The sequence below is a fragment of the Lasiodiplodia theobromae genome, assembly GCF_012971845.1.
Source record: "Lasiodiplodia theobromae strain AM2As chromosome Unknown scaffold_39, whole genome shotgun sequence".
Taxonomy (NCBI): domain Eukaryota; kingdom Fungi; phylum Ascomycota; class Dothideomycetes; order Botryosphaeriales; family Botryosphaeriaceae; genus Lasiodiplodia; species Lasiodiplodia theobromae.
This window is the reverse complement of record NW_023336518.1, coordinates 276,049-303,079: the sequence shown is the minus strand read 5'-3', so window position 1 is coordinate 303,079 and position 27,031 is coordinate 276,049. Positions and strand designations below refer to the sequence as shown.

The window sequence follows — 27,031 nt, the reverse complement described above, 5'->3', positions numbered from 1 at the left end:
TACAATAAAACAAACATTCTAAAAAGAATAATGTTGGCCCTGAAGTACCTATTGTTATCCCAGATATCTGCCATAGTAAGTGTTCTTCCGGAGAGGCGAAGCGATAATCCCAGGCAAGAAGGTGAATTGCACCGTACGAAAGGCCAGCAAGAGTGAAAGCTATCAGTACTACCCATGGCACATTGAATAGTACCAGCGCGTAAAAATAGTTGTCGTAGTCAAAAACGTATGGCCAGTTTGCAATGCGATCGCAAAGAGTATTGAAAGGGAGTTCCACCGGAGAGTGCCTCAAAGGTGACTCCAATGTTGGTTCACATCTTGGGCGATTGAAGTAAGAACCAACAAGTGACCAGCGTAACCGGTCCCGAGGCGTGTAGATCCAATAATCTTGACTTGTGAACTTTCGTCTGAACTCTCCAGGTGACCTTGTGCATGTCAAGTTGCCAAGTGTCTCTCCAGAGCGTAGGCGAAGTTCGGTATTGATGTTTTCGAGCTGGCCCATATCTTGACGTCTGGAAGTTTTACGTCTTGAAAAGTCTGAGTCCCTTATGTGGCCTTTGTAAAGTCTTGAATAAAAACTCAAGGCTGCCCACAGTTCTCGAGACTCACCAGCAGATATTAGGGTCGGTTCTGCAACTTCGAGCGGCTTTTCCCACCAAAAGGCGTAGGTGAAGAGTGCACATAGAGTATGTGCAAATGTATTCAGCTCCAAAAGACTGATGGGAAGATGTTGGATGAGGCGATAAAGGCACTGGATGATGAAGAAGGACGCTTGTATGATGACGATCGATTTAGCAAATGGGTCGGCCTTGCTTTTATCTATAATCTCCGCTCTTGTCACACGTGGAATGAGGTCTAGTCTTTGTTCCGCAAGGAACTTCAGACCGGCTGGTGTCAATACAAGCCGATCACGCCTGCCTAGTAGAAACTTTAAGTTTTCAGGGAGCACGCTGGTGTCGATAGCATAGCCACCCATGAGAGCGTAAAAGCTGTGCGTTGTAGTCCATGGGTAGTTTCCAAAGTAGGTCATCGGTTGCTCAATAGAATTTGACATTCCAGTTTCATCGCCCATTCGCGGTTGTGTTTGGTCGGTTTGCCCCATTTCAATGTCGTTGTTTGTTGACATTTGTGTTTCTGATAATTGCCTGACCATCACATCATTGAGCTTTTTAGCATCCCGTCTCTGTGACCATGCAATGAATGCGACCTGGAATATATCAATTAGCCTTGTGTTGAACGGTGCAAATGAATGAATTGAACACTGCTGATTCTTGCAATAAAGCAATAGAGCTACGTGATTATGTACAGCAAAGTGCTGAAATGGATTCATAAAGTATAATGAATTAATAACGTTTTAATGTTAAGACATACAAAGGGTTTGCCTTATTGTCGAAGAAAAGGCAATGAAATACGGGAAATATACTCAGCAATATGATGAGGTTTAAAACCTTTTATATTGCCAATAGCTTGGAAGCATGGTGTCATGTATTGGAGAGAAGGATAAACGGAGTAAGAAATAAAAAAAAAAGGCAAAGGATGCCGGGAACTCCAATACGCAACCATATCAGGATCAAAATGTCAACAATAATTCCAGAAGTACTAACCATCTCTGGCGCGAATATGCCAAGGATCAACCAGCCTACTTTCCGCCATTGCTGGAGACTGATCCATCGCGTCACCCAATACTTAAGATTCGTCTTCTTTCTCTTCGGAAGACAGCCTTCATGCTCAGGAAGGTTCAGATGGACGACCTTCCACACACAAAGTGTGAGGGTAATGACACAACTTGACAAAATGGTAAACGAGCCACGTGTAGTCGGCCCAGGATGCCAGGACACAGTGTGATTCTCCGAGGAATTGTCCGAGAAGTCCATGGCACCTTGTGGAAAAATTGGTTTGAGGGGATGAGAAATCTTTAATAGGAATTTGTGAGTCCGATAGTAGGCAAGGCTGAGGTTGTGTATGTCGAGCTTAAGTGCGGGGGATGTGTGACAGATCAGCCTTTAATAGTAGGTAGCATTTTGCCTAGAGTGCCACGTGTGTTGCTGACGACGCCGATGTGCTGTCAGCCTTAGCACTTCAGCCTATCGCGTTAGATATTTGTACCTTTTCCTCAGCAAAGGAGACTTAATAAAGTCGTAAGCCGCGCCCATAAGGACTTGGGACTGTATGAGAAGATTTACGAATTCGTGCACTTGTACGACAAAATGACCAATAAAAGTAGAATGTAGAAAGCAACAATCTAAGAGCTGAATCTGCAAGCTGCATGCAGGTAAGAGCGGGGCTGGGCCTCTACTTGGGGTGGGAAGTGGGTGGGTGGAGTTGCCGCGGCCACTTCGAGTCAACTGCAGGAGCTGGGCCACGACAGCTGAGCAAGGCTATCGCTTACGCGGCGCGGTAATATTGGATGACGCTTGCTACGGCGCTTGCTTTCAAAGCTGAATAGAAGCCTCAATAAACGCCACGCTGTTCTCTCTGGCGGTTTGAGAAGAGCTGAGCGTGTCGTTACGCTAAGACAAGCATGTCTGACCCTTTCTCGCATAATGACCAAGGCAACGTCATGCCAGCCCGTCATTACTCAGCAAGAAGGTAAGCAGTAACACGAGTAGCATACCCAGCCCCCTCGTGCCATCTAGCAATCTTGCGGCCGCGGCTTTCCAGACTAAGCATGTGCAGCGAACGACATGGTCCAGCAACAAATTCCAGCCTCAATCGTATTCCGGTTCGCTTTACACACTTTCGCATCCAGGTTCACACTCAATACCCCATAGAAACTAACGAATACTCCTTGAATAGTGGTTTTTGTAGGGTAGAGAACATCAAGACGCAATCGCATAGATCAACACCGTTCGCTATTTGCTAAACGCCATGAATTCCGGGACATGACCAATCCTTCCAAAGAAATTGGAGGAGCTTGATTCTATGAAATCATTTAAACCAGTCATCTTCTATTTACAACGCGCCCTATTTCCATCATGCTTTCAATGAGCCCAGTGAACCCAATTTATGGACAAATTTTTGCGAGATGAGAAGACAGTTGCCATTTGTTTAGAAAAATCACCCGATGACAGCAGAATTTTTCTTGAACAGCTAGACGTCTTGGCTAGAAGGCCATCGATGAGGCTTCAGGCATAACGTTTGACATTCATCATCTACGACTAGCTCCAGGAACAAGTAACGCAAAAAGCAGGCATCTGGACATTCAGCTATCGACATGGAAAAGCTCTGAGGTAGGTTATTCGAGCAACACAGAAAAACAATTCATTATTATACGAGATGAACTCCAACCACCGAGCAGCTTAGCTGATGTCCTTGCAGTATCCCTGGAGGCCCTTAAGTCCACAGTAGTAGTCGAACTCATCACCACCCATGTGCCATGCAACCGAGAAGCATGCAGGAACGTTGGCTTGTCCATCAAAGTGCTGCGTGTCCATCTGGCCTGTATACATAGTCAGTCACCATTCTCAGAAAGTCCAAGAGGTCAACATACAATCCGGGCACTTGTCCCACTTCTTGTTACCAGTGTTCCTGTTCCTGTACCGCGTGCATGCGTACTTAGTCGCCTCCTCGTTGAAGGTCCACTGTAATCTCGAGTCAGCTGGAGGTCATGCGCATGTGCACTGTTGTACGCACGTATGCGTCCTGGACCGCATTTCTTCCGGTGCGGTGGCCGCAACCGCAGAAGTTGTGCATGTCAGCCAACACTGCACCTGCGTTGAGCCTGTCCCGGGATATTTAGCAGCCGTCAATCAAGCATGGAGACTTGGAGAGTCGTACAGGGCAATCGTTAAGAAGCCAGTGGAGAACTTCATCTTTGAGGAAACACTTGAAGAAAGAATGTGTAGCGATTGACTGAGAGAGCGAATGTGCGGCTGATTGAAGATGAGACGGCAAGCTGCGGACAGTACATATACCCCTAGAAAGTGGCTCGTTGGTAAGGCTTCCTGCTCACCGGCTGTTGTATCTGCAGGATGATCTCATGGCTAACGCCCACACATCATAGGTCGTATAGCGAGATGATGCCTCCATAGGACTCAGTGCTGTTCTGTCATCTCATCACATCCAGGTCCCGCTGCCGGCGTTCGCGGAACGTTGGAAAATGAGGATACGGCGTCTTGGCACGAACCACCGTTTTTCTGGTGGGGAGAGCTAATGGCGTTGTCATGACTTATAGGGCCGAATAGGCTGGATTCGCCGTCTGATAGAGCAGGCGGTGATGAATAAGCCGATTCAGTCGGGTGATTTCATTGGACGATCTACTATAGCAATTTCGCTAAGCCGCGTATTGTGACTTGGCAACAGGTTAGCGTCGTCTTGTTATTGTTTAGCAGTCCTTCTAGGAAAACGGCGGAAGAACTTACTATTTCCGTCCGTTCGAGGTGTTGGCGCTACAGCCTACCTTAGTCAAGTAGTGCAACAACACTGACAATGAAGCGAGATAGTACCACTTGTAAGGCCGCCAAACACGGCGTTTCTGCTCAACCACCGGTGACGGATCTCCGAGGGTTCCGGAACCCCATGGAGGAGGTTTGTCAGGATGGACTCTGGAAGACTTCAGGGTGTTGTTTTCGTGATGCTATAAGTACGGCTGCATCCGCGCAGAAGTATTGTACTCAGCACCACACAGTCTCTCATTCAAAGCAAACTACTCTCACTCACTCACAATCTTTACCTCTTCCAGTCGCCAATATGCGTTTCCTCCCAGTTGTCGCTGTCGCCCTCGCCACTGGCGTCCAGGCTAGCCCCGTGCCGCAGACCACCGGCTCGCAGATTAGCACTGCGCAGTACGGTCAAGCCATCGGCTACGCCGTCCAGGGCGCCATTGATGCCGTCAAGGGTATCAAGAACTGGAACAAGGTCAGCTCGCACAACAATCGCCCTCAGTGGTTGCTCTAACACCTGTAATAGAAGCGCGAGTCCTTCGTCAAGGCTGTCGTTCAGGGCATGTGGGACCGCAACCCGGACAGGAACAGGGCTCCTGCTGCCATCTGCTACAACAAGGGCTACGACCTGAAGGTGCCCACTGGAATGTTCGGCCTTCGTGACCAGGAGGTCTCGTCCGGTCCCCTGAAGACCGAGTGAGTGGCACCACATGATTGAAAAGGGATATGAGCACAGCTGACTCGCCATGCAGTTATGATTGCTTCTACATGACCGGCAACAACGCTTTCTGGTCGCGCGGCGATGGTGGTAGCATCAACGTAAGCTCACTGATTCTCTATGTTCAACTGCATGAGCGCCTGCTAACCTTTTATTTTCAGCTGTGGACCATGTACGATGGTAACCGCTGCCGCTTCGATGACCAGTCGGATCTTTACTGCGACTAAATCTGGTCTCCGACACATGTTGCACGAGTAACGTTATCGCGTGCTTTTTCGACCTTCCGCTCCCCGAAGAAGCGTCCACTTCTACCCGCGTGTCAACGCAAATTTATTTGGCTGCCTTTAACATGAGGTCGTTGTCAGAACAGCAAATTTGGGGGTTTTATCTTTAATTGTAGCTCTATTGATAGTCTCAACTTATTCCCCAAGACAAATTTCCACATGCCGTGCAGAGTACTACATGAAAATGCTACAAGCTACGCTGCGCAAAGTCTGACCCAGTAGCTGTATTACTGAAGCCATGGTTGCACTACTTGTAAATAGATGTTCGCCCAAAATGCAATAATCGAATGCTCTGTTTTCAACAATTGATACAGACGACAGGTCTGGTGAAGACTAGGGACAGTAGCTTGGGAAAATAACGGCTGCGATCTAGCACGCTTCTGCCCATGTCTGCAACCCGCGCAAAATTAACGACTTGACTCAAACCCAGATCAAAGGGGGGGAGATGCCACCACGTGACTGTGCCACGCTGTGATCCAGTGATTCCCTCCGCAAAGCAATACAATACACATCTCAATGACCTCTATACACCACAGTGCACCTCTCGATATGCTTAATTTTGTCCGATCTCAGCCCTACAAGCTTAAAACCCTAATGCCTGCCTGAATCAGGCACAAGAATTACTAGAAGCGGTATAGTTTACGAAGGGCTTGGCATCCCGGCTTCATGCGGCACCCGGCCGCGACTTGCCGAACCGAGCCGATGTAGAGCGAACCAAATGCTCCGGCTGCCAATGTCAGCCTCAATCCTACTTCTAGGCAATGGCGAGTCTCCTGGGCACCATTGCACTGCATAAATTCGTCTGACCCCTCTTTTGAGTTCTGCTTCCGTCTGACCTTTTTCTCAGATTTTCCCTCTTTCGCGCAATCCAATTTTACCCGTTTCAATCCTGCAATCATGGGCGGCGGAGGCTACGGCGGTACCAACTCCCGGCGTCTAAACAATGTGTACGAACAACAACTACCATAACTTTCTACAAATCTCAGCTGACCATCCTACCACAGCTACGTCAAAGACCCTCACTGGGGCGGACCGCACTGGTACAGTTTAGAAAACCGCATCGCCAAAGAGTAAAGCAACCCACATCCCGAACCGGTCCCATACCAAAAGCATGTCACATTAACATCGCTCTCTCACCAAAGATACCCGAAGCTCACGCAATGGGGCGATCCCGTCTGGGGCACGGCTGAGCGGGGCATCACGACGTACCGGCTGTCGTGGAACCGTCAGCGCGCCATGGGCGGCGCCGGCCACGCCGCCATCTTCAACACTTGGCGGCGGTCGAAAGCGCAAATCTTGTACTGGGCACCGCCGCTGATTGGCGCCTACTATCTGATGACTTGGGCGAATGAGCAGTATGTTTTCCTGCTTCCTGTTTTGGTGATGCGGAGGGGTTCTGGTGAATGGAAATACTGACTGTGGGCTGCAGGAATGAGTGGATCAATTCGAAGGAGGGAAGACTCGCCACGGCGGGCGATGAGGAGTAGGAATTTTTGTGGAAGAATGGTATGGAACTTTCATGATACTCGTGCGGCCCGGGGTTAAGGGCAGCTGCCCTGTACGACCCTGGCTGGGCCGGGCCGGATTGGGTGCGGCAAAGCTTCCATGGCCTTCTCGGGAACACACTCTTTTCCACAGCAGTCGGATCCGGCAAGCGTGCATGCGCAGGCACCCTAGAAAATGACACCACGCCATGCACAATAAGCAAGACCGGTGTCTCGATGGTCAGATTATTTCATTTGTTTCAGTTTCGTTGTATTGGAAGTCAAACAGAAAAGACTAAATTAAGCGTAGAGATTCGAACGAAGAAATGAATAAATCAAGAAAATAAAAACTTAGTTTGAGGTGACCTCATAAGTAAATGCTTTTAGCACATTGTACAGTATCTCGTCATCCCAATACTGCAACCTCTCAATTATTTTACAGCTGGAAGCGAGAAAGGGCGTGTTGCAACGGAACGTTCGGTTAATCAATCCCTTTTGCCTCTTCGCTTATGCAAAAGCCCACATATTAATACAGTCAGTTAGCCCCATTCATTGTAGGACAAGCTTTTCCCTTCGCACCGGTATGAAACTATTCTTTCTTCACGGCACCCTTCGACTTGGGCGATGCCTCTTGCTTGGTTAACGCCTCAAATGCGCCCTGACACGCCGCAAAACTCCTCCAGATCAGGACTGCTATATGTCAGTACAAACTCTGCTTGGATACTTCCGACCATTGAAGAAACTTACCCGAGGGAATGAAAATCCAGATGGCGTTGAAGAAGAAGTAGTAAAACCAATAATAGTACGCGCCCGGGCGACAGTAAGTCACACCCAACATTGTTTCATCGAAAAAGTTCGTTGCGAAGTAAAGCACGTCGCCGTAGATCTGACCCAACGAGATGACGATTTGAAGTGGGTGGCGAAGCGGGGAGTTGGTGATCATCATGTAGGCAAGCACCATGCACAGCGGGCCCCAGCAAATCTGAACGGGTGTCAACTGTCAACTGCTTGAATTCGGCTCAAGATGTGAATCAACTTACAGCCGTAACTGCCTCCATGCAGAGAACAAAAGGGTCCGATGTCAAGTAGCGCGAGTCCGAGAGGGAGTACTCCTTCCAAAGTTGGCCGAACAGGTGCTGGGAGCTGGCCAAGTCCCGGAAATTGTAGACATAAAAGCCTGGTATACATGCATTAGATGAGAGCATTTGGAGTAGAGAGAATTGGTGTTACCTTCAAAAAACAAATGAATAGAGCCGGCTGTGTTCTCGTCAGTGGGAATAACAATTTACAAATTGGTTCTGTAGCGACTTACACAAAACAAACCACATGAAAGTGAGAACTTCAGACACTGGCATAGTAGGTTGCTTTTTGGCCACAACAAAGTACGCTGCACCGAGAACGGTAGACCATGCTACAGCGAAAGCGCCAAGCAGCAGAAGCAGCGACCACTGATTCGCAGCATACCCGACGACTGCAACGCCAAGGGGATAGTAAGGGTGTTGCGCAAACTCAACTTGCGTGAAGTTCAAACCAATTTCGGAAGCCATTTTTGCCTCAGTTGAAATCTGCTGCTCGATAATTGGAGGAAGGAAAGGTACATACTGGAGAGTTGTGGGAATCGTTGGTTGGTTTAATGGAATGCGCGGGCTCCGCGGACACCGCGGATTTCCCCAGGTTTCCACCCATCGTATGAGGTTTCAACACAACCACCAGCAAAGAATCCTTCACGGATCTTGTCAGTTCCGAAGCACACGCCATATTAGGCAGCAATTGCGACAGAAGGAATAGAGACGGGGAGAGCATGTGTAAGAAGTTCATTCATTGGATAAAAAAGAAGCGAAAGGACGGAAGATGGATTTCAGGACGTAACAGCTGTTGATTTGGTGCCGTGGATCTCCGGGTAGAAGCAGACTACTGGGTGCAGTTCAGGAACTCACCGCTTTCCTAATCAGTAGTTTTCTTTTCGACGCTAACGAAATATCCCAAGCTCCTGAGCCAATCGATAAGCTCGATAAGGGCTCGAGATAATCTCAATCATACAACTGGCTGGAAATCAGCAGCACCTCGCACGAGATTCGCTTCCAGCCATTGGAGCAGCCAAATTTCTTGGCCGTGTCACCTCAAGGCCCGAGAGCAGCTGCAGTGAGCAGGATGAAGCTGCGGCTACATCCCCGTTATTAGATTGACGATCGGCAATCGTCGCGGCGATCAGTCAGCGGCGGCGGGCGCGGGAAGGAGGTGCCCGGGCCGGCCGCCCGCGCATCCAGGCACCGCAGGGAGAAGGGACCTACGTATTCTCACGATCCTACCGTCCGTCCTCCTCCTCGCAGCATGCCGAACGGCACCTACAACTACCCCAAGATCCGCTCGCCCCGGACCATCCATGTGCCGCCGTCCAGCTACCAGCAGCAGCACCAATGGAGCTCGCGCGGCAGCGGGCCGCGTTCCTGGCGGCGCTCGCGGTGCCTGACGCTCGTCGCCGTCGCGCTCCTCCTGCTGCTCTGGTACAACCATGGCAGCAGGTCTAAGACCGACCCCAACGCCGCACAGCGCCTGCCGAACGGGCTCCTCCCCGACGCGGGCGTCGACTGGTCGCGCTTCGCCTACTCGCAGTACGCCACCAACGGCGCGTACCTGTGCAACTCGGTCATGCTGTTCTCGCAGCTAGCGGCGCTGGGCAGCCGCGCCGACCGCGTGCTGTTCTACCCGGAAGAATGGGACCTGACGGTTGAAAGCACGCGCGACCGCGACAGCCAGCTGCTCGTGATGGCGCGGGACACGCTCGGCGTCAAGCTGATCCCGATGAACATGCAGAGCGTGCGCGCCAGCCGCCCAACATCCTCCACCACCGACAACCAAGCCGACGAGGAGGAAGAGACGTGGGACTTCAGCATCAACAAGTTCCTGGCCTGGAACCTGACGCAGTACGACCGCGTCCTCCACCTCGACTCGGACGTCACCCTCCGCAACAACCACCTCGACGACCTCTTCTTCCTGCCCCCCGCCCCGGCCGCCATGCCGCGCGCCTACTGGGAGCTGCCGCACACGCGCAAACTCACCTCCCTCCTCGTCCTCCTCACGCCCTCACAAACAGAATTCGAAGCCCTCATGCACGCCGCCTTCACGTCCGAGGGCGCCCTGCACCGCTTCGACATGGAGTTGCTGAACGAGCGCTACGCCGACTCCGCGCTCGTGCTGCCGCATCGCCGGCTCGCGATGCTGACGGGCGAGTTCAGGCGGGACGACCATACCATGTATTTGGGGGCCGAGGACGAGTTCTGGGATACGGAGAAGGTGCTGAAGGAGACGCGGCTGATACATTTTTCGGACTGGCCCCTGCCGAAGCCGTGGATCATGTGGCCGAATAAGCTGCTTGCGGAGATGCTGCCGAAGTGTAGGATTCGTCCGGGGACGGCGGCGGAGAGTGGGTGTCAGGATAGAGAGGTTTGGAAGGCGTTGTATGAGGATTTTAGGGAGAGAAGGAAGGTATGGTCATCGCTGCTGTCCCCTGCTCCCAGCCGCTCGGTGGTTGTTGGATGAAGTGAGAGTTTTGCTGACCTGATATTGTGCGTGTGCAGGATGTTTGCAAGTTGCTCAGCGTTCCTGCCCCGCAGTGGCCCCCGCCGCCGAAGATGAGCAAGCCCAAGGCGAAATCCGATGACGATGGCGCGAAGACGAAAGACGCACCCGACACCAGAGCTACGCCGTAAATTTTGTGGATATAAGACTGTGTTTATTTGGGCAATATCTTTAGAGGACATAAGAAAGGCGTTACGGCGTTGTATTGATAGAAACGGGTCCGCGGGGCCTTACAAAACGACAAGACAGAGGACATTGAATTCGAAAGGCTTGGAATGTACAAAATTCGGATAGCTGTACATGTATAATTTGGGACGACTGTGCAGTGGACGAGCTTTGAATCAGATTCAAAGCACTGGAGCAGGTCTGGTTTGTAGGTAAAGAGTATATCCCGTCTCGTCAGTTCTGTGATGGATTAATAATGCAATAGACTGTTGGATGATTATTTGCGGGCGTGGATGCAAAGTACCAGTGAGTATCCTTGTGGCGCTTTTTCCGGCAGGTTGATGTATCTGTTTTGCTGTTGCACCGCAAAGTGGTTTGCATCTATGCAGCGCGTCACGACCGGTTCGCAACCAAGCAATGGTCCGCAAAATTTTTATCTGCCGATTGTGTTGGTATCTTAAGCCTTCTTTGAACGTCCGATCTTATTTCCATGTCTCTTTTCCCTTGGTGACCTTGGTCCAGGATAGACTATCTCTGAAGTCTGGAATTTGGTGCATGATGAGGGCCAATAGCGGGTATCACCCAATGATGTGGCCCCCACGATGACTCGTCGTGCACGTGAGATGTGGATCATAATCGCTGACGTGGTACTTTCAGCTTTTGCCCTTCCGTTCCCAAGCTTTCCACCTCCGACAGCATCTTTGAGGATCCCCTGCCGTTTGGGGAATCTTTTTTTTTTCTGTCTTGCCTCCAAGAATAGCTGAGCTGTTCAGAGACTCATCCTACATCCGCCAATCCGGTGAAAACGACTTTATTGGAGTGGCAACACGACCCACTCAACCTTTACACTGGGATAACGGTAGGGAGGAGCCTAAGACGGCGATACACCGTCTGACTAGGAAAATGCATACATCATTAGTCACAAGAGATGGCTTGCTGTGCCAAAGATGCTCAGATCTTGACTTTGAAGCATCTTTTGACTTTCGGCCCCCGACCATAGGGGACTTCGAATTCGACTTGGCCATCGACGTTGTTGATTCGTCTTTGACTTGCCCGTTATGCATTCTCACACGACGCTTTGTTTCGTGGCCGGGCTATGACTTCGATCTTTTCCGTGGTGCCACCTCTGAAATGGGAGAGGCGGAAATTAGAATCGAAGCGTCCCAATCAGGCCAGACCAAGCTTTGGTGCCATTGGTATACGATGTCTGAGAGCGAAATATCCATACCGCCCTTTCCACCACTCTTTCCACGACGCTATGACTGGCCAAAAGACCCTAAGCGGGTCGATTTCGGTCCACTCGAGCAGAAATTCGCTCAATGTAAGGCGGAACATGGACCAGTCTGCGGAGCAAAGAATCGCCTGCCGGTAAAAGGACTTCGAGTATACAACTGTCTGACGAGAAAGCTTGAGGAAGCCACGATACATACGGAGTACGTCGCATTAAGTTACGTATGGGGCTGTGATCCAGAAGCTTCTTTCCAAAAGCCTCCAGAGCAGCACCGAACCATCTGCGACGCAATGGAAGTCGCCCTCCGCTTCGGATACAAGTACATTTGGGTCGACCAACTATGCATCGATCAGAGCGGTACACACAAGCTGCAGCAGATCCAGCAAATGAACCGCATATATCAAAATGCAGACTTGACAATTGTTGCTGCGGCGGGCGACAATTCCGACTTCGGAATCCCCGGAGTGCAAGACAGGAGTCGACTAGGCCGAGAGTGTTTCAGAATCGGAGATATCCACTTGGTTGATGCGGCGTCCCTTCTAAGAAGCCTCGACCGGACGACCTGGGGCTCTAGAGCATGGACTTTCCAAGAGGCAAAGTTGTCGAACCGGCTCCTTGTGTTCACGGAACGTACTGCCTGGTTCTCATGCTATCTAACACCAGAAGAGGAGGGTTTCGAGGCTCAAAATCCGAAGGTTGAGCCAGTCTGCAACCGGGAAGCTGAGTTGGCGCTCGCGAGAAAGATGCCTCGGCCTCCCTGCGGTCTGAAGGACCCGCGTCATCTCAGAGACTTGTTCTGTGAGTACGCGGGAAGATCTCTGACCTATCCTTCTGATGCCGTCAATGCATTTTCTGGGATTTTGACCGAGTTGAAGGAGGCCAAGTTGATCGTCTCCCACGTGTGGGGCACTCCGATCATGCCAATGACTGATTCCGCCTCTGCCTATGACCGTGGAGTTACGCATCTTGAGAGAAATGCCGTCGACGGATTCATACTTGGTCTGATGTGGACTGCTTATATGCCAGTGGACTTGAAACCAAGACGCGGAATACCAAGCTGGTCGTGGGCGGGCTGGCAAGGCGGAATTGACTTTCCCTACCTTTATGAGAAAGGAGACGTCAACTTCGGCATTGAAGCTTTCATCGAGCGTACAGATGGTCAAGTTTTAACCTGGTCTGAGTTTGAAGGCCTGTCATACCTCGAGAACCAGTCCCATCTCATCTCCCGTTTCATCCGCCTCAAAGCTTGGACTATAGATGTCAGGCTTGAATACCATGAGCCCCCCTCAGGACCCAGGTGGCATGATGATTCGACCAGTAAGAGGACATACGCGGTAACACAGATGCGAAACGGAGACGAGCTTCTATCAGAAGCGGTCATATACGATGATCCCCAGGACGGTTCGAGCAAGGACCCGCTCGATGAGCTCAAGTGCAGAGTATACATTGGAGTTTGCCTCGGTAAACACTCCATGTCAACATACTACACTATGCTTCTGCGCAAGGTGAACGGGTATTTTCAACGAATTGGCCACGTTGACTTCTGGGACGCAGACTCGATGAAGAGGGGTCCTTCTGGGGAAGTAACTTCTTTGGAGCCGGAATCGTTGAACTTTAGTAGTTTGTGTATGCGGGAAATTCGTATTGGATAAAGGGGAAACAAAAGGTTTTATGTCAACCAGCATGTCTTTGTTATTCAAGCTGCACTTGTTCATTCCTTCGGCTACTACAATCCCTCGAAGATTCTAGAGAAGGGGAGGGCATTGCTTACCACTATACATGCCAATACCCTCGGGTATTGCTTCCTCAGAAACTCCCATTCCTTCATTCATATCAGTTCAGATTCATGTATTCGAGGACACTTGCTCTACTTTTCTTTCAAAAAAGACAAGCAGAAGCACAAAATTTCAACCATTCTAACCTTTCCACCAAGGGACAAGCGGTTTATCCGATTTTAGTATTCTACGTAAGGGCCTCATAATTTTTCTATCCCCCTTTCAGTCTCTTAGCCTCATTGTGTATTTTCTTTCCACCTATATTCCGCTATTTTCTTGAGGAAGTAAATACTTACGACTAGAGGCGGGGAACTACTTTACGCCTAATGTTAAAGGTAGTAATTAGCCGCAACTCTGCATCCTGCTCATCAAGGCCCACGGCCTATTTCAGCTGCTCTTGACCTCATCCAGCTTCTTCCAAAAACCGCCAATAAACCCAGCAACCTCGGGCACCCTCTCCCTCACCACCCCATGCCCAACCTGCGGCACAACATGAACATCCTTAAACCCCAGCTCCTTCAACTCCTCCTCCGTACACAAATCATCCAACCCCCCCAACACCACCACCGCCGGAATCCCCGTCTCAGCCGCCCTCACAAACTCCGCCTCCCCGTCCATAACCCCGCCGTCCCTAAAAACCGCAACAACCGACGCCGTGTGGCCCCGGTGCTCCCGCATCTGCCACCCGCGCACCGCCTCCGCCACCACCTCGCCCCGCGCAACCCGCTCCTCCCAATCCCCCGGCACGCGCAGCTCCCCGCCCTCCAGCACCCGCAGCACCCAGTCCCGCGCCGCGACCTCATCCACCTCTTCCTCCCCCTCCCCTCCCCGCCGCAGATACCGCTGCTCGTCAACCGGAAACCCGGACGACCGAATCAGCCCCGCCGGCGCGACGAGCGCGTAGCTCTTTACGCGCTCCGGCCGCGAGCCGACGTAGCCGACCGTCAGCGCGCCGCCGAACGAGAAACCAATCAGATGCGCAGCCGGCCACGCCAGCGCATCGAGCACGGCGTCGATGAGTCCGTGGAACAACGCGGCGTCGTGCGGGACGATGGGCGTGTCGCTCAGCCCGTGGCCCCAGAGGTCGACGAGGGCGAGGTGCGCGTGCGGGAAAGATGCGTGGAGCGCGCGGGCGAGCGGGAGCATGCCCAGGGCTGGGGTTTGCACGCCGTGGATGAGGAGGACGCGGTCCGGTGTGGTGGTTGCGCTGGGGGAGGGGGTGGGGGGAGAAGAGGTGGTGGAGGGCGGGATCTCGTAGTACGCGGCTTTGCCGGTGGGCGTGGTGAGGAATTTGGCGGGGGGGAGGAGCGCGCCGAAGGTGGTGGTGAAGGCGGTTTCGGTGGGGCCGGGGATGGGGGGTTGTGGTGCGCCGAGCGTGGCGCCGGGGCGCGGGAGGACGAGGTCGTTTGTGGTGGGAGACATTGTTGTGGAGGAGGGTGTTGGTGGTGGTGGGAGGGGAAGATGGATGCTCTCGTGATGGGGGGTTTTATGGCGTTGAAGGATCGGATACACGCGATAACGTGCGCGTTTTACGTCAGGTTCGGCTTATTGCTTATTTTTGTTGATGGTGTGGCGCAAGTAACGGATTTAAGGCGAACAAACAGTTGGGTCCGTGCGGGATGGTAAACTGCGCTTCTGGCAAAATAATTGTCTACGTATATCTACCATACGCTGGAGCTATGGATGCAGGGTTTAACTGGTTCGGGAGACGCTCGTTTGGGTAAAGCTATTTCATGTAGTCGCTTTTCGGACCCTTCCTTCAACTTTGGACCAACCGAATAAATTTTCAACGATTACGTTGCACTATAAGTAGGAGGGAAGCAACTGCGGCAGTCTCGCACTTTCCCACGCAGCGGTCATGAAGCGGCAGGCGCAACCTAGCATCGCAGGCAACAACATCGATTCCGATATCCCTGACTCTGATCCTGTCAACACCGACCTGCTATGGTCCACTGTCAGAATGGCCACGTCAAATACTTCCAGCGATTCATCGACTACCCAGACAACCACGGACCCAGAGCCTGCTCCAAAAAGGCAAAAGCGGAGCTCTGATACTGAAGCAAGCATCGATGACGCAGACTTCGAAACGACGGTTCTAATTCCACGTGGTGTCGAAATCCTTAGGGGTACAGACGCTTACGACTTTCCGCGCACCCATTTCAAAACGAAAACGGCCCCCGAGTCTGGAAAGAAGGCAATTTATCACGGGCTACTGGGTGGACAGCCAATGGAAATCTTTATTGACGGAGGACCCGACTTTGTGCAACGGGTGGTGAAGCAGTACCGCACTTTCGACTCCTGGAGATTGAACGAGCGGGGATGGTCGAACCTTGCGTTGAAGTACTTCCTTGAGCAGGAAATAATGGACCTGGACCCCAAGGAAGCCCACCAGTTTCTTGTCGAACGACGAGATGAGGAATCGATTCAACTAGACGATGATAACACAAACTGGAAGGCTCCACCACTGCTTGCAGAAGACGAATCAACAAAGAGATACTCGTTTCAAATATCACCAGGCGCAATGTATTGGCTTTCTTTACAAGCATTCGGGCACAACTGGAAGCTCTCTGCTGACAGATACACACACCATCGGTACCGAGTTCTGTGTCCATATCTCTCCGTCGACTTCAAGGAGGATCGTCATGACAAGAACGCTATGCGTAAAAGTGTCAACCAGATGACCTGTGCGGCTGTACTTAGTCTCTACAATCGATGGAGGCTTCGATACGACGCCGTAAAAGTACGTGAGGATTCCTCTTGGACTACACCAGACCATGAAGCCGCACGGCATTACGGAATAATCATGGCCGGCGTAGACTTCCAGGTCTGGATTGCAGACGCGAAAGTTGATAAGTCTGGGCAGTGGCTGGGGAGTAGAGTCCGCCTGTTAAGCGAAGGTCGACTCACGGCGGCGGGCGACGTCCGCATGTTTGTTGGCTGGGTGAATGAGATTCACCACTGGGGCCTGGGAAAATACGCTGAAGGGGTGAAGAATGACATCTGGGCACTTGCGAAGAAGGATGGCCGTGAAGCTGATCTGAAGATCAAGACATCTAGAGGCTCAAGGAGGCGTTGAGCACGATATGTCTTACGAATGGCGATATGATCCATAAAGCACACACTCAATTGCTACGTAGAAAAAAAAATAAAACAACACATGGGTAGTCGAAGCTATCGTCTGCACGTGTATGTAGAATTTTTAATTCGACAACTTCGTCCGGACGATAGCTTCAACTACCCATGACATTAGCGAAAAACAAATTAACGCTAGCCGTCGGATGCAATACCCTTCTGCAGATTCTTGGTTGCACGGCAGGCAACCGCCACGGCTAGAACTGTTGCTGTTCCTCAGCCAGTATTGTGTACTCAGCATGTTCCTGTCCTTTTCACATGCCCACAATCAGCAATATGACTCCTTCCAAAACTCGAGACTCAGCTAGTACAATGAACCAGCATCATCTCTTGCCCACAGAGTAGCTGCAGGCGAGTTTCGGCTTGGTACCCACCACCGACCCTGAAAATCCGTATATCAAGCCAAGGGGGTTTATTGCATTGTCATTGAAATACCGCTTCCACACATCATTAATTGAACACCTATATATTGGACGCATCCTGTGTCAAATGATTCAACAGGCGCATGCTGGAAAAGATGCTACAGTATTTGAAAGGGAAGGCGCCACCCTAACCAGCCGAATTGGATGTTCTCAGTGGCATTATCTTTTTGAAAAAGCCGCTAAAGCTGCTAAACTGGAAGTTGGAAAAGAGTGAATAGCTGTGCAGTGTAAATCTGGGATGATCTGTAGACAAAAGGCGGATCCCCTCCCATCGGTGTTGTGGTGAATTGATGATGCAGATTGCCTTTAATGCAATTTATTGTCAGTTGTTTTGCTTCCATGTATCCTCAGTTTTACGTAGCATGCTAATAGCCATTTTCCGCCCCCACAACCCTTACCTTCTTTTTTTTGCTTTCTGGTGGAAGCAGTTGCCTAAACCGTGAAAGTTGTGCGATTGGCATAGATCATTTAATGCGGCAGTTGTGCCGTTTCCCCGCGAGGCAGGTATCTCCGTGGCTGAAAGAGAGACAGTGGGGTTTCACAGCACACAAAAGAGGCCCACACCGCAATAATGCTTTGCTGTGGTGGCGTAGGGGGCAATGCCGCCCCAGTGGAAATCACAGACGCTGGAGATGGACAGCGACCAATATGAGGAGAGAGCCTTGCCACGAGTAATCATTCTGGTGACTGAGACACTGGCGGATTCCGAAAGTCCACTCCAATTGATATCCTGCACTAGCTGCGGCAAATGGAATCAGGCGGAAAATACCTCTTAAGATAATTGGTTACATGCATCATCATTCAGAAGGATTCTCTTTGAATATTGAAATCTGTCCGTCAGAGTGCTGTGATCGCGGGATTCCCTTGCTTGGTAGGATTGTCTTGTCGGGTATCGAGGCTTTGCTAAAGGAGTGCGTTGGGTCACTCGAGCCATTAATCCAACTCTGGCAACTCGCAAGTCTCGCTAACCCACCTCCACATCAGCGTCTTTTTCCTGTCGCTCTCCACAAGAGTCACCACCAATGCACCTCGAAATTAAGGAGACTTTTGGCGAGCTGAAACAACTATAAGAGGAAGCTAAGCGCCTGTGGTGACACAAATTCTATTGATCTGATGTCTCGGAGTGCGGGGCTCCGTGATTGCTTAACGACGAATCTGTTCAGATCAGTGTAGATTGGCTGTCAGTATCTTTTCAGCTGCCCCACTGTGACCGGTAAAAATGCCAACGTGGCACATATTCAGCTCTGAGTCTCACCTCGCAAAAGAAACATGCATTAAGTGGGGGCCAAAAAAAGAAAGGATCCGCAAGACTCAGCCGCGCTCTATTGATCGCCCGCAGAATTGTTTTTCACAAGTTTGGACAGGATGAAAGGAGAAACAATGCTAAAATTTCTGGTTCCGAAGGAATCGGCACCCGAAGGACATGAGCTCTGAATTTCAGGCCAAAGAAAAAATTTAAAAAAAAAGCATAGATGCCCACTTTGCACAAGGCTTGGCCTTTGCAACATTGCATGGTCGTGTGGAGCCCTGGTTATTTTTTTTTCTGAAGGGTTGAACGGAATTGGTCGGAAATAACTTGTCAACGGACATGAGGAGTGAGCACATGATGAGAGTCGTCTGCTTAAAAGAACTCAACTTTTCTCAACAGCGCGCATTTATGTGACCAGCAACTTCCTCGTCTCAGCTGACAAACACCCCAAGAAAGCGATAAATTGAGCCAAACACGGGAGTACCGCACTTTCTGGCCACCAAAGTCTTTTGTCCTTGAAGCATGCTTCATCTTTAGATCAGCGATAATCAGAGATCAATTGCCTCCACGAGTTCGCCAAGGGTGGTCACCTACGGTCACCTTGAACACAACCATGAGTCCGCCATCCCCGGGACCGGGACCGGATCCGGAACCAGGCTTGGACACTCAAACGCACGACTCTTCAACGCTTTCTCAGGGGCTTCAAGAAGTATCGGATCCCGCAAAAGAGCAACAAGACCAAGAATGTGCATCTCAGCATATGAGCGCTACACAATCCGAATTTCCACAGCAGGAAAGCGAAAGGAAAAAACTCATGGAGAGTGAGTGATCATATTAGCCATGTTGTCAATATATCTATTGACAGTGATGATCAGGGTTGCATATAGAGCCACGGATAGCGCCGAAACGACTAACAACCGCTCCTGGCACTTTCAAAGAAGTTGGAGAACGCAAAACATACACTTCTTTTGGCGACAACGGTACAACTGCAAGTGTGAGCGCATACGGCCATCCGTTGCAGATTTCTAAATATTTTGGCATTGGCCACTCCGGCTTCTTCTGTGCCGACCTCCCCGATTTTTCGAGTCCTTATTACTCCAATCGTCGCCTGAGAGACATTCTGAGAAAAGCGCAAAGCAACACTGCAGCTATCGGCATAAACTGGAGACAAGCCTTTGCCGATTCATGGGACTTCGATGAAGTTCTCCCTCGTCTGGAATTTGTTGACGACCGCTGGCCCCGCTTCGTCAGTCCTGCGGCAGATCAGTGCGCTGATGGCATAGCTCGAAACAGCCAGTACCAGGCGCAAACAGGGGACAAAACGACGTCACAAGAGACACGCCCCTCTTCAGCGTTGTCGACGAACTTCTCCTTTTCGATTCAGTACTTCTGCAACGATGGAACTATTTTTCAGAAATGCACGTTGGAACGAAGAGCTGATGCACAAGCAGGTCTGCAACTCACCAAGTTGGAGCTGCAAGCAAGTATGCTCATTCGGAATCTCGATTTCACACAGAGATCATACTTTAACATGGATAAGGCAACAATTGAGCGTTATAAACTGCTCGAGCGCTTCAACGTATCCATGTTCAGAGCAAGCTCTAAGGAAACCAGAGCCGGAGCCCCCACTTACAGCTACCGGCTTGGTGTCAACAAAGGAAGCCTTGAAGTTGTTCATCACATCACCAGGAAAAACTCAGAAGAGCTCGGCCTCGAGGAACCCGAGCATCAAAAGGCGGTTATTCTAGCGATCACACCTTACGTTAATGGAGAGCTGCAATCACTCAATCTAGAGGGTCAAGCCGCTACTATGGACTTGAATGAGAATATACAACATCAAGTTAACGAGCTTGGAGTGCTTGATGTGGTTCTTGCCTACAAGCTACACTTCAATGAGGCTGACAACAAGCTCGCTGATTTTGAAGAAATCATCAGTAAATCACCGATCAATGGACACGGAAGTTACGAGAAAATATCGTTCTCAAGTCACCCGAATTTGGATTTCATCATCCGGCGCAATTTGGAACACATATTGTCTGTTTGTAGCATTCCAGTCGCTCCAACAACACGAGAACCCTCTGAAGAAGATACTGTGATTTCCACTACGGACAGCAACTCACCGATTGCCTTGACGTGCGGGGATATTTCTGGTCATTATGTTGGACTAGCAGCGAGCTTGTAAGTGACCCATATTGGGTCAGTAGGCATACTGCTAACTGAATCCAGTCATGCCTTACAATATCTCCGCGATATGAATCAATATCTCGAGACTCAACCTCGCTCCCTCTATGCTAAAAGCTTGCACACACGGATCAGCACGACATGCAAGCGACACATAAGATGGGTGTTCGAGTCAACAACAGAGCTTCCTAAAGGAAAGGACCATCCAAAAGCATCATTTGCATTTGCTCCGCACTATTGGGCCAGCGGCCAGAAGATCTCCGAAACAGCTTGGCTGCCTGGGCCGTCTTTAGTGGACACTCCCCTGCAGATACTCAAAGTTTTCGACAACAGCGGCTCTAGCTTCCGAGAATATATGGTCACCGGTGCCTTGTCGAAAGATTCAATGAAGGCACTATCCAAAAGAGTCGTGGCTTGGCTCCAGGACCTTGACCGGGACGATGATAGAAAAAGATATGCTTTCGCACGTACGCCATCTACAGACAAGACAAAATTTCATTTGGTGGATCACGTTCGGATCTCTCAGGTTTTAACAAAACTCGACGGAATGACTCAATACTACGACGACACTGGAATCAGAGACGCTTTGGAAAGATTCCGTCCTGAAGTTGTCCAAAGAAACGTGCTCAAAAGATTCATTACCGAGAATCCGATTTCGAAGCAACGCATGATTGCCACGTCCCGTACAGCATCCGAGACCCGCTTTCTCTTCCATTCAAAAGACACCGCTCTTTTGCACGTCATGGACTCCAGTATATTTTCCAAGAAACAATCGAAATCTCATGAAGAATACAATCGTTGGAAGTACGTCATGGATGAGTGGAAGAACACAATTGACTGCCAAGTCGAACATGAAGAAACGCAAGATTTGAAGTGGAGAAAGCCACTTTGGTATGCCTTAGCATTCATTCTTGCCTCAAAGGATAGGTCGATCAACAGTATGCCACCTGAAGCCCTCCTACACAGCACATGGATGACCCTTTTGGGTATGACTTCGTCAAGTGGTCTTTTCCCTGGGCTCTTGACGAGCAGTCGTACCCCTATGGAATTCGAAGAGGAAACTTACCGTGACACTTACTGGCAGACGACCTTCGAAGTTCCGCATATTCTTTGGAGATGCGGCAAAGGAAAGGTGACAAAATTCACCTCTACAGACGGCTTTCCACTTCCACGCATGCCTCAAAACGACCAGGAGATCAGCAGCTCTAAACGGAAAAGCGGTTTCATGGCGAAAAAGCTGCAATTTGCCAATTCAAACAAATTCATTGACCCCAAAGGTCTCGTGGAGATATCGGACGATTGGCTTCAGCAGGGACCACAAGCTTTGAAATTTGGGCTAGATCCTGGATTCCTGCGTTTTGAAGGTCCGAACAAATCAAATCCAGTGATAAGGAAAGTCAAAATCTTCCCTCATTGCTCGGAAGAGCTGGTATCGGCTGCTTTGGATGCCTATCACTTGGAATCAAAGGACGAGAAAATGGCAACCTTGTTCACGAGTGAGCAAAATGCAAACTCATTCACGGATGAGAAAAGAGTCAAAGGCCGTGTCGTCGATGTCCCTCGAGGTGCCAAGGGGGCAAGAGGGGGATTGGACAGTAACCTTCAGAATAACAGAGAACTTGCGGTACGACTCGGACAGCAGCGCGATGTCCAATCCGCAAAGAAACGCTTCATATGGTTGCCCAAGGCCGACAGAGAGACTGCATTGATTTGTTGTCTTGCGTCTCCTCCTGACGAACAGTACTATCTATCAGCATTCTTCGACAGACATGCGCTCTACGACAAGTATTTCTCCGATGAAACATCAGTGACGTTGAACGAGTGGAAGACTGAGTTCCAGCTTTCATTCTATCGCCTTGCTGGGTTTGCCGAGCCTGATGACTTCCACGAAGAGGAGGGAATACCCAAGTTCAGTTATGTCGTTGCTCATTCCACAGCTGTGCGAAAGGGAGCCGTCAACCCAAAGGCAAAACCAGATATGGCTACGGGTATTGTGCGTGCCGCTATGGGATTCAGGTTTGTGGGGGACTTTTTTGACCGATATTGGACCTGCCACTTCCTCGAATATATACCGGGAAATCCACCACCAAAAAAGACACCGAACGAAGACACCACCATGGAGAGGTCAAACGCCGTTGAGCCATGTTCTGAACATGCTTCCGGGAGCGACCCGAAAGTTGCTCCCACAATCATGGAATCTATCACACAAGAGAAGTACATACAGAGCCAACTGACAGATCCTCAAACTGGCAAAACGAAGTATCCGTGGCAGCAGCGGAAAGTCCTTGAACTCCTTCTGTTTGACCAGATACTTCTTCATATCGAGAAAGAAACGGAAGATATATTCAACTGGGCTCGAGTTAGCGTGTTGAAAGCTTCCGGGGCTACAAATGGAGCAGAATCTAAATATTCGACGAAGAAGGCACAAGAGAGTGTACTAGGCGTACACGGGGCCGACGACAGCGCCCAGCCTTACAAGATGGCCGCATCTGATCCTCTCAACCCTCTTTCCGAGGCCATCGATAGCGCTTACCAGTTTGTTGAATTGGGCGACAGTGAAGGATATTTCAACGTCATAGGCCGCTGGAGATTGTTCGAAGAGATTCTCCAAACCTTGGGAGAAGATCTCACCGAAAACTTGGAGAGGATTGAAGAGTGGAGCAGGCGTGAAGAAGACCGTGTTCCGGAGAGCCCGAGATGGACAAGAAATGATGAAAGACTTTTCCGAAACACGATGAACAAACTTCGTGTTCAAAACCAAAGAAAGATACGGAATCTGGAGAGGTTGAATGCGAGGATCAAAACGTTCCGAGATTCGTTGACTGGACGTTTGGAGTCCATCCGAGAAGATGTAAGTGCATCCCTCCGACTGACTTATAGATATTAATTATATTACAGATGAGCTTTAGAGGCTCGGAGAATATGTCATTGTTCACATATGTCACTGTTATCTTCCTTCCTCTTGGATTTGCTACTGGTATCTTCAGCATGAATGAGGCTCCGGGAAATCCAACGCTCACCTTTATGATTGCAACGGCCATCACCTCGCTATCAATTACCGTGTTCGCACTGGCCAACGCCAAACATCTTAGAAAGAATATCGTGGAGCCGCTGATTGAATTCGTTCAGAGCGTTGGGAGACCTGTGATATCCATAGTCCTCGTCCCATGTCTGTTCATGGTTTACTGTGTCCAAGCAGTGCTCCATCCGGTCTACCATCGTATCTACGAACATACGCCCGAACCCACACGGAATTTCTTAGGAAGGCAAGAGTATTTGCAAACCTACAGAAAGAATCTCCGTCCGATGCGAGATTTCGACTGGATAACAAAGGTTCACGAATGGTTTGAGGAGGGTAAGAAGAAGAGGGAAGAGAAGAAAAATGCGAATGACCCTGAAGGTCAGCAGATTTCACGTGAAACCGCTCAAGGGCCTAACACTCAGCCTCCATGAGGGGAAACGTGTTTCGATTGAGGAGGCTCTTCAACTTTTATTCTGTTACTGATGTTAAAAATGGTTAGGTGTATTTGTATAAATGCTTTCGGTCCTCCTTCATGATGTATTGCTTGGAATTCGTAGCCTTTTAGGAATGATTAAGCCTTCGTGTCCTTGGTGAGATTTAGTAGCATAACTGAGATTTCCCGTGTATAATAAATTAGTCAATTATTAGTCGACTTGAGAATTACTTATTTGAAGAGCTGTCTCGACATTAAGTAAGTATATTTATCTTCTGAGCCTCAGTGCGTCAACCTAGTAGTGTCTAATCATTGGACCTTGCCGGCTCGCAACGGAATCTGAATAATCTGAATTTAAGCTACAGCTTGTTTTACTAAAAACTGATTGGTTCTGGCGGCATTATTTAGTCAATGCCACACAACTTCAGGCCAATGGTCATTAAAGGTTGTTGCGTCTTAAACTGCTCGAGTTCAGGATGCCCCACTCTCAGCTACACCCTTTCCAGTCAACTTACTCTTCTAGTCAGATTAAGATAAAATCACTGGATGAGTGATTATGGTCATGAGCATCCGGGAAGGCTTGTAGCTACATACACAAATATCGACACGAGTGATATGATCATCGAAAATAATTCCCTAAGAGATGTTCCAATCGGAAATTCATACGGTTGCAAGGTGCGGGGTAAGTTTAACCCGATGTGCATCAGGAATAAAGCTACTGGGTGGCGCGCCCTGCGACATGGGGACTAAGTTCACGCTCTACGACAAGCGCGGCCCACTTTTGTATGTTTGTCTTGACACTCATTCATGCCTACAACATCAACATGAGTGACCCCTACTTCTACATATTACTCCCAAAATACTGGATGCCTACGCGAGTGCGCACTTTCAAATGTTGCTTTCACATGAGTCGTTGTGTAGTGAAAATATTTGAATTGTGCTAAATCCTTCAATTGAATCATATAGAATCCCAAAACAAATTCACATTGAGGGTGGTGAAAGACCTAACAGGACGGAAAGATGAGTTAGGGTATCCTATACAGTCCTAGAGTTAGAACCTGCAAATGCCAATCGGTTTTAGTTGCCCCTGAGGAGACTGCGGGGTGTTTGTTTACCCCTTGTAGCAACTAGCACGGCCTTTGTAATTTCAGGTGCAAGATGCGGGGTATCTCGAAGCCGACCATGCGAATTAGCTCATATTGTGGAGTTTACTCGGCGTGAATTATACTTCGGCCTCTCACTGGGTTTCATGCTGCTTGGTACCGTCAGACCAGAAAGTCGTAGGGCACGAAACCTGATTTGAAATGGATTCTTGTCAACGTAGCCCATCGTAGCCAAGCAGCTTGACTGGACGGGCCCCGAATAGCGCTGGAAGATGCATCCACCAGTATCCCGAAACGGTAGTAATCGAGCTGCCCCACAAGGCTGTCGGTTAGACGTGAGCCCGCAGCGCTAGCGGCGCCATTATCCTAGCATTACCCAAGCGATGAGTTACGAAACGGGACACGCTGAAGGACCTTGCTCGGCATATCAGTAATCAGCCGGCGAGCAGCCAAGCCTGATGACGTCCGAGGTGGCCACGATCCAACATCATGGACCTCCCCAAGCCAAGCATAAATAACTGAAACGATGACATGACAGGGCTTTTACAGCACAGCAACAATGTCTTCCACCGAGAACTCAACCTCTGCCCCGCCCAACACGGCGATTGTCCTCGTCGACCCTTACAATGACTTCCTTCATCCGGACGGCAAGTTCTACAGCCGCGTCAGCGAATCACTCACGGCAACAGACACCGTAACCCACATGAAGGAACTCGTGAGCGCCGCGCGCAAGGCGCATCTCCCCATCTACTACGCCTTGCACAAGACGTGGAAGGAGGGAAACTACCAAGGATGGCGACACATGAACACTTCGACGACGCGGATCGACAACATGAGAGCTTTTGAAGAGGGCAGCTGGGGAGCCGAGATTCATGAAGGCCTCGAGCCGGATGTTCTGGGGAACGGCGATGTTGTAGTCAGCAAGCACTGGAACAGCAGGTGAGCGACGTGCAAAGTCTGCGAAGTGCGGAAGCATGCTGAAGGAGACGTGTCTCCGTGGCGCGGATTGTCACGACGATGTTTTGCTGATACAGCGGTGTTCAGTGGATTCGCCAATACCGACCTGGATTACCAGCTCCGCCAGCGTGAGATCACCCACCTGGTGATTGCTGGGATGGTCGCCAACACTTGCATGGAGTCCACGGCAAGATATGCGAGAGAATTGTAGGAAAACATTGAGTCCCGATTACGTTTACAGCTGGGCAAAAGCTAATCAGATGATCCAACTGCTAAAGGGGCTACCATACGACTATGCTGTAGGTGTAACTTTTTTCTCATGACTTGAAGCCTTTATTCTAACTCAACGGGCTTTATCTCTACAGGACTGACGCGACCGCCGGCTTTAGCACTGCCGGTAAGGATGCTGCAACGAACTTGATCTGGCCAATTATAGCAGATGAGGTGAAGACGGTCAGCGAATGGATCGCGGGAGTGAAAGTTTCACATGGATCTCAAAGACTATGATGTACCATAGAGGTACTGATCTATCTGTGGAACAGACAAGGCTCGAGGGGTCATCGAGATTTTTTCGCCTTTCTCCCGGAGCGCTCACGCTCAAATATTCTTCCAAACACCTATCTCGACAATAGCTCTTCTTACTGTGTGAATCGTGGAACTCATTACGATACTACGTACATACGTGCAGCGATTTACTACACACTTTGACGCATTTCGGCCAAAAAGAGGCACAGTCCTCTCGTAGTCCTCATTCGCAAAATGAAACTATGAGGACCTCTTCCCCGGGCCCTTGAGCCGATACGGCATGGATGAATTGTTACTGACTGACCTCCCACCTGAAGTGCTGAGGGGGCTGTGTTCAGGTTGATCGTATATCTCCTCGTGTTCGACCAGCAAGGATGGAGGGTTGAACG

General features: G+C 50.0%; 9 protein-coding genes across 9 annotated transcripts; 6 read left to right on the top strand and 3 right to left on the bottom strand.

Moving 5' to 3' along the window:
- Positions 1 to 3,299: 3,299 nt before the first annotated feature.
- Positions 3,300 to 3,812, bottom strand: LTHEOB_10533 (uncharacterized protein; the record flags this gene model as incomplete). The annotated part of the gene is made up of 4 exons (XM_035507189.1): positions 3,300 to 3,439; positions 3,491 to 3,581; positions 3,634 to 3,721; positions 3,778 to 3,812. The coding sequence occupies 4 exons, from the start codon at positions 3,810 to 3,812 to the stop codon at positions 3,300 to 3,302; spliced, it is 354 nt and encodes a 117-aa protein (XP_035367842.1).
- Positions 3,813 to 4,689: 877 nt separating this feature from the next.
- Positions 4,690 to 5,327, top strand: LTHEOB_10532 (uncharacterized protein; the record flags this gene model as incomplete). Its single annotated transcript, XM_035507188.1, has 4 exons — positions 4,690 to 4,857; positions 4,909 to 5,078; positions 5,135 to 5,201; positions 5,262 to 5,327. 4 exons carry the CDS (start codon positions 4,690 to 4,692, stop codon positions 5,325 to 5,327), a joined length of 471 nt encoding a protein of 156 aa, XP_035367841.1.
- Positions 5,328 to 7,457: 2,130 nt separating this feature from the next.
- LTHEOB_10531 (Ebp domain-containing protein) lies at positions 7,458 to 8,415 on the bottom strand (the record flags this gene model as incomplete). Its single annotated transcript, XM_035507187.1, has 5 exons — positions 7,458 to 7,558; positions 7,616 to 7,850; positions 7,909 to 8,045; positions 8,099 to 8,125; positions 8,181 to 8,415. 5 exons carry the CDS (start codon positions 8,413 to 8,415, stop codon positions 7,458 to 7,460), a joined length of 735 nt encoding a protein of 244 aa, XP_035367840.1.
- A 784-nt stretch (positions 8,416 to 9,199) lies between these two features.
- Positions 9,200 to 10,578, top strand: LTHEOB_10530 (Glycosyl transferase family 8; the record flags this gene model as incomplete). The annotated part of the gene is made up of 2 exons (XM_035507186.1): positions 9,200 to 10,354; positions 10,447 to 10,578. 2 exons carry the CDS (start codon positions 9,200 to 9,202, stop codon positions 10,576 to 10,578), a joined length of 1,287 nt encoding a protein of 428 aa, XP_035367839.1.
- Positions 10,579 to 12,133: 1,555 nt separating this feature from the next.
- LTHEOB_10529 (uncharacterized protein) lies at positions 12,134 to 13,495 on the top strand (the record flags this gene model as incomplete). Its single annotated transcript, XM_035507184.1, has 1 exon — positions 12,134 to 13,495. One exon carries the CDS (start codon positions 12,134 to 12,136, stop codon positions 13,493 to 13,495), a length of 1,362 nt encoding a protein of 453 aa, XP_035367838.1.
- A 510-nt stretch (positions 13,496 to 14,005) lies between these two features.
- LTHEOB_10528 (Alpha beta hydrolase fold protein) lies at positions 14,006 to 15,040 on the bottom strand (the record flags this gene model as incomplete). The annotated part of the gene is made up of 1 exon (XM_035507183.1): positions 14,006 to 15,040. One exon carries the CDS (start codon positions 15,038 to 15,040, stop codon positions 14,006 to 14,008), a length of 1,035 nt encoding a protein of 344 aa, XP_035367837.1.
- A 436-nt stretch (positions 15,041 to 15,476) lies between these two features.
- LTHEOB_10527 (uncharacterized protein) lies at positions 15,477 to 16,694 on the top strand (the record flags this gene model as incomplete). Its single annotated transcript, XM_035507182.1, has 1 exon — positions 15,477 to 16,694. The coding sequence occupies one exon, from the start codon at positions 15,477 to 15,479 to the stop codon at positions 16,692 to 16,694; it is 1,218 nt and encodes a 405-aa protein (XP_035367836.1).
- Positions 16,695 to 21,149: 4,455 nt separating this feature from the next.
- On the top strand, positions 21,150 to 24,055 carry LTHEOB_10526 (Mg2+ transporter protein CorA-like/Zinc transport protein ZntB; the record flags this gene model as incomplete). The annotated part of the gene is made up of 2 exons (XM_035507181.1): positions 21,150 to 23,453; positions 23,501 to 24,055. The coding sequence occupies 2 exons, from the start codon at positions 21,150 to 21,152 to the stop codon at positions 24,053 to 24,055; spliced, it is 2,859 nt and encodes a 952-aa protein (XP_035367835.1).
- A 1,664-nt stretch (positions 24,056 to 25,719) lies between these two features.
- LTHEOB_10525 (uncharacterized protein) lies at positions 25,720 to 26,328 on the top strand (the record flags this gene model as incomplete). The annotated part of the gene is made up of 2 exons (XM_035507180.1): positions 25,720 to 26,099; positions 26,205 to 26,328. 2 exons carry the CDS (start codon positions 25,720 to 25,722, stop codon positions 26,326 to 26,328), a joined length of 504 nt encoding a protein of 167 aa, XP_035367834.1.
- Positions 26,329 to 27,031: the final 703 nt, after the last annotated feature.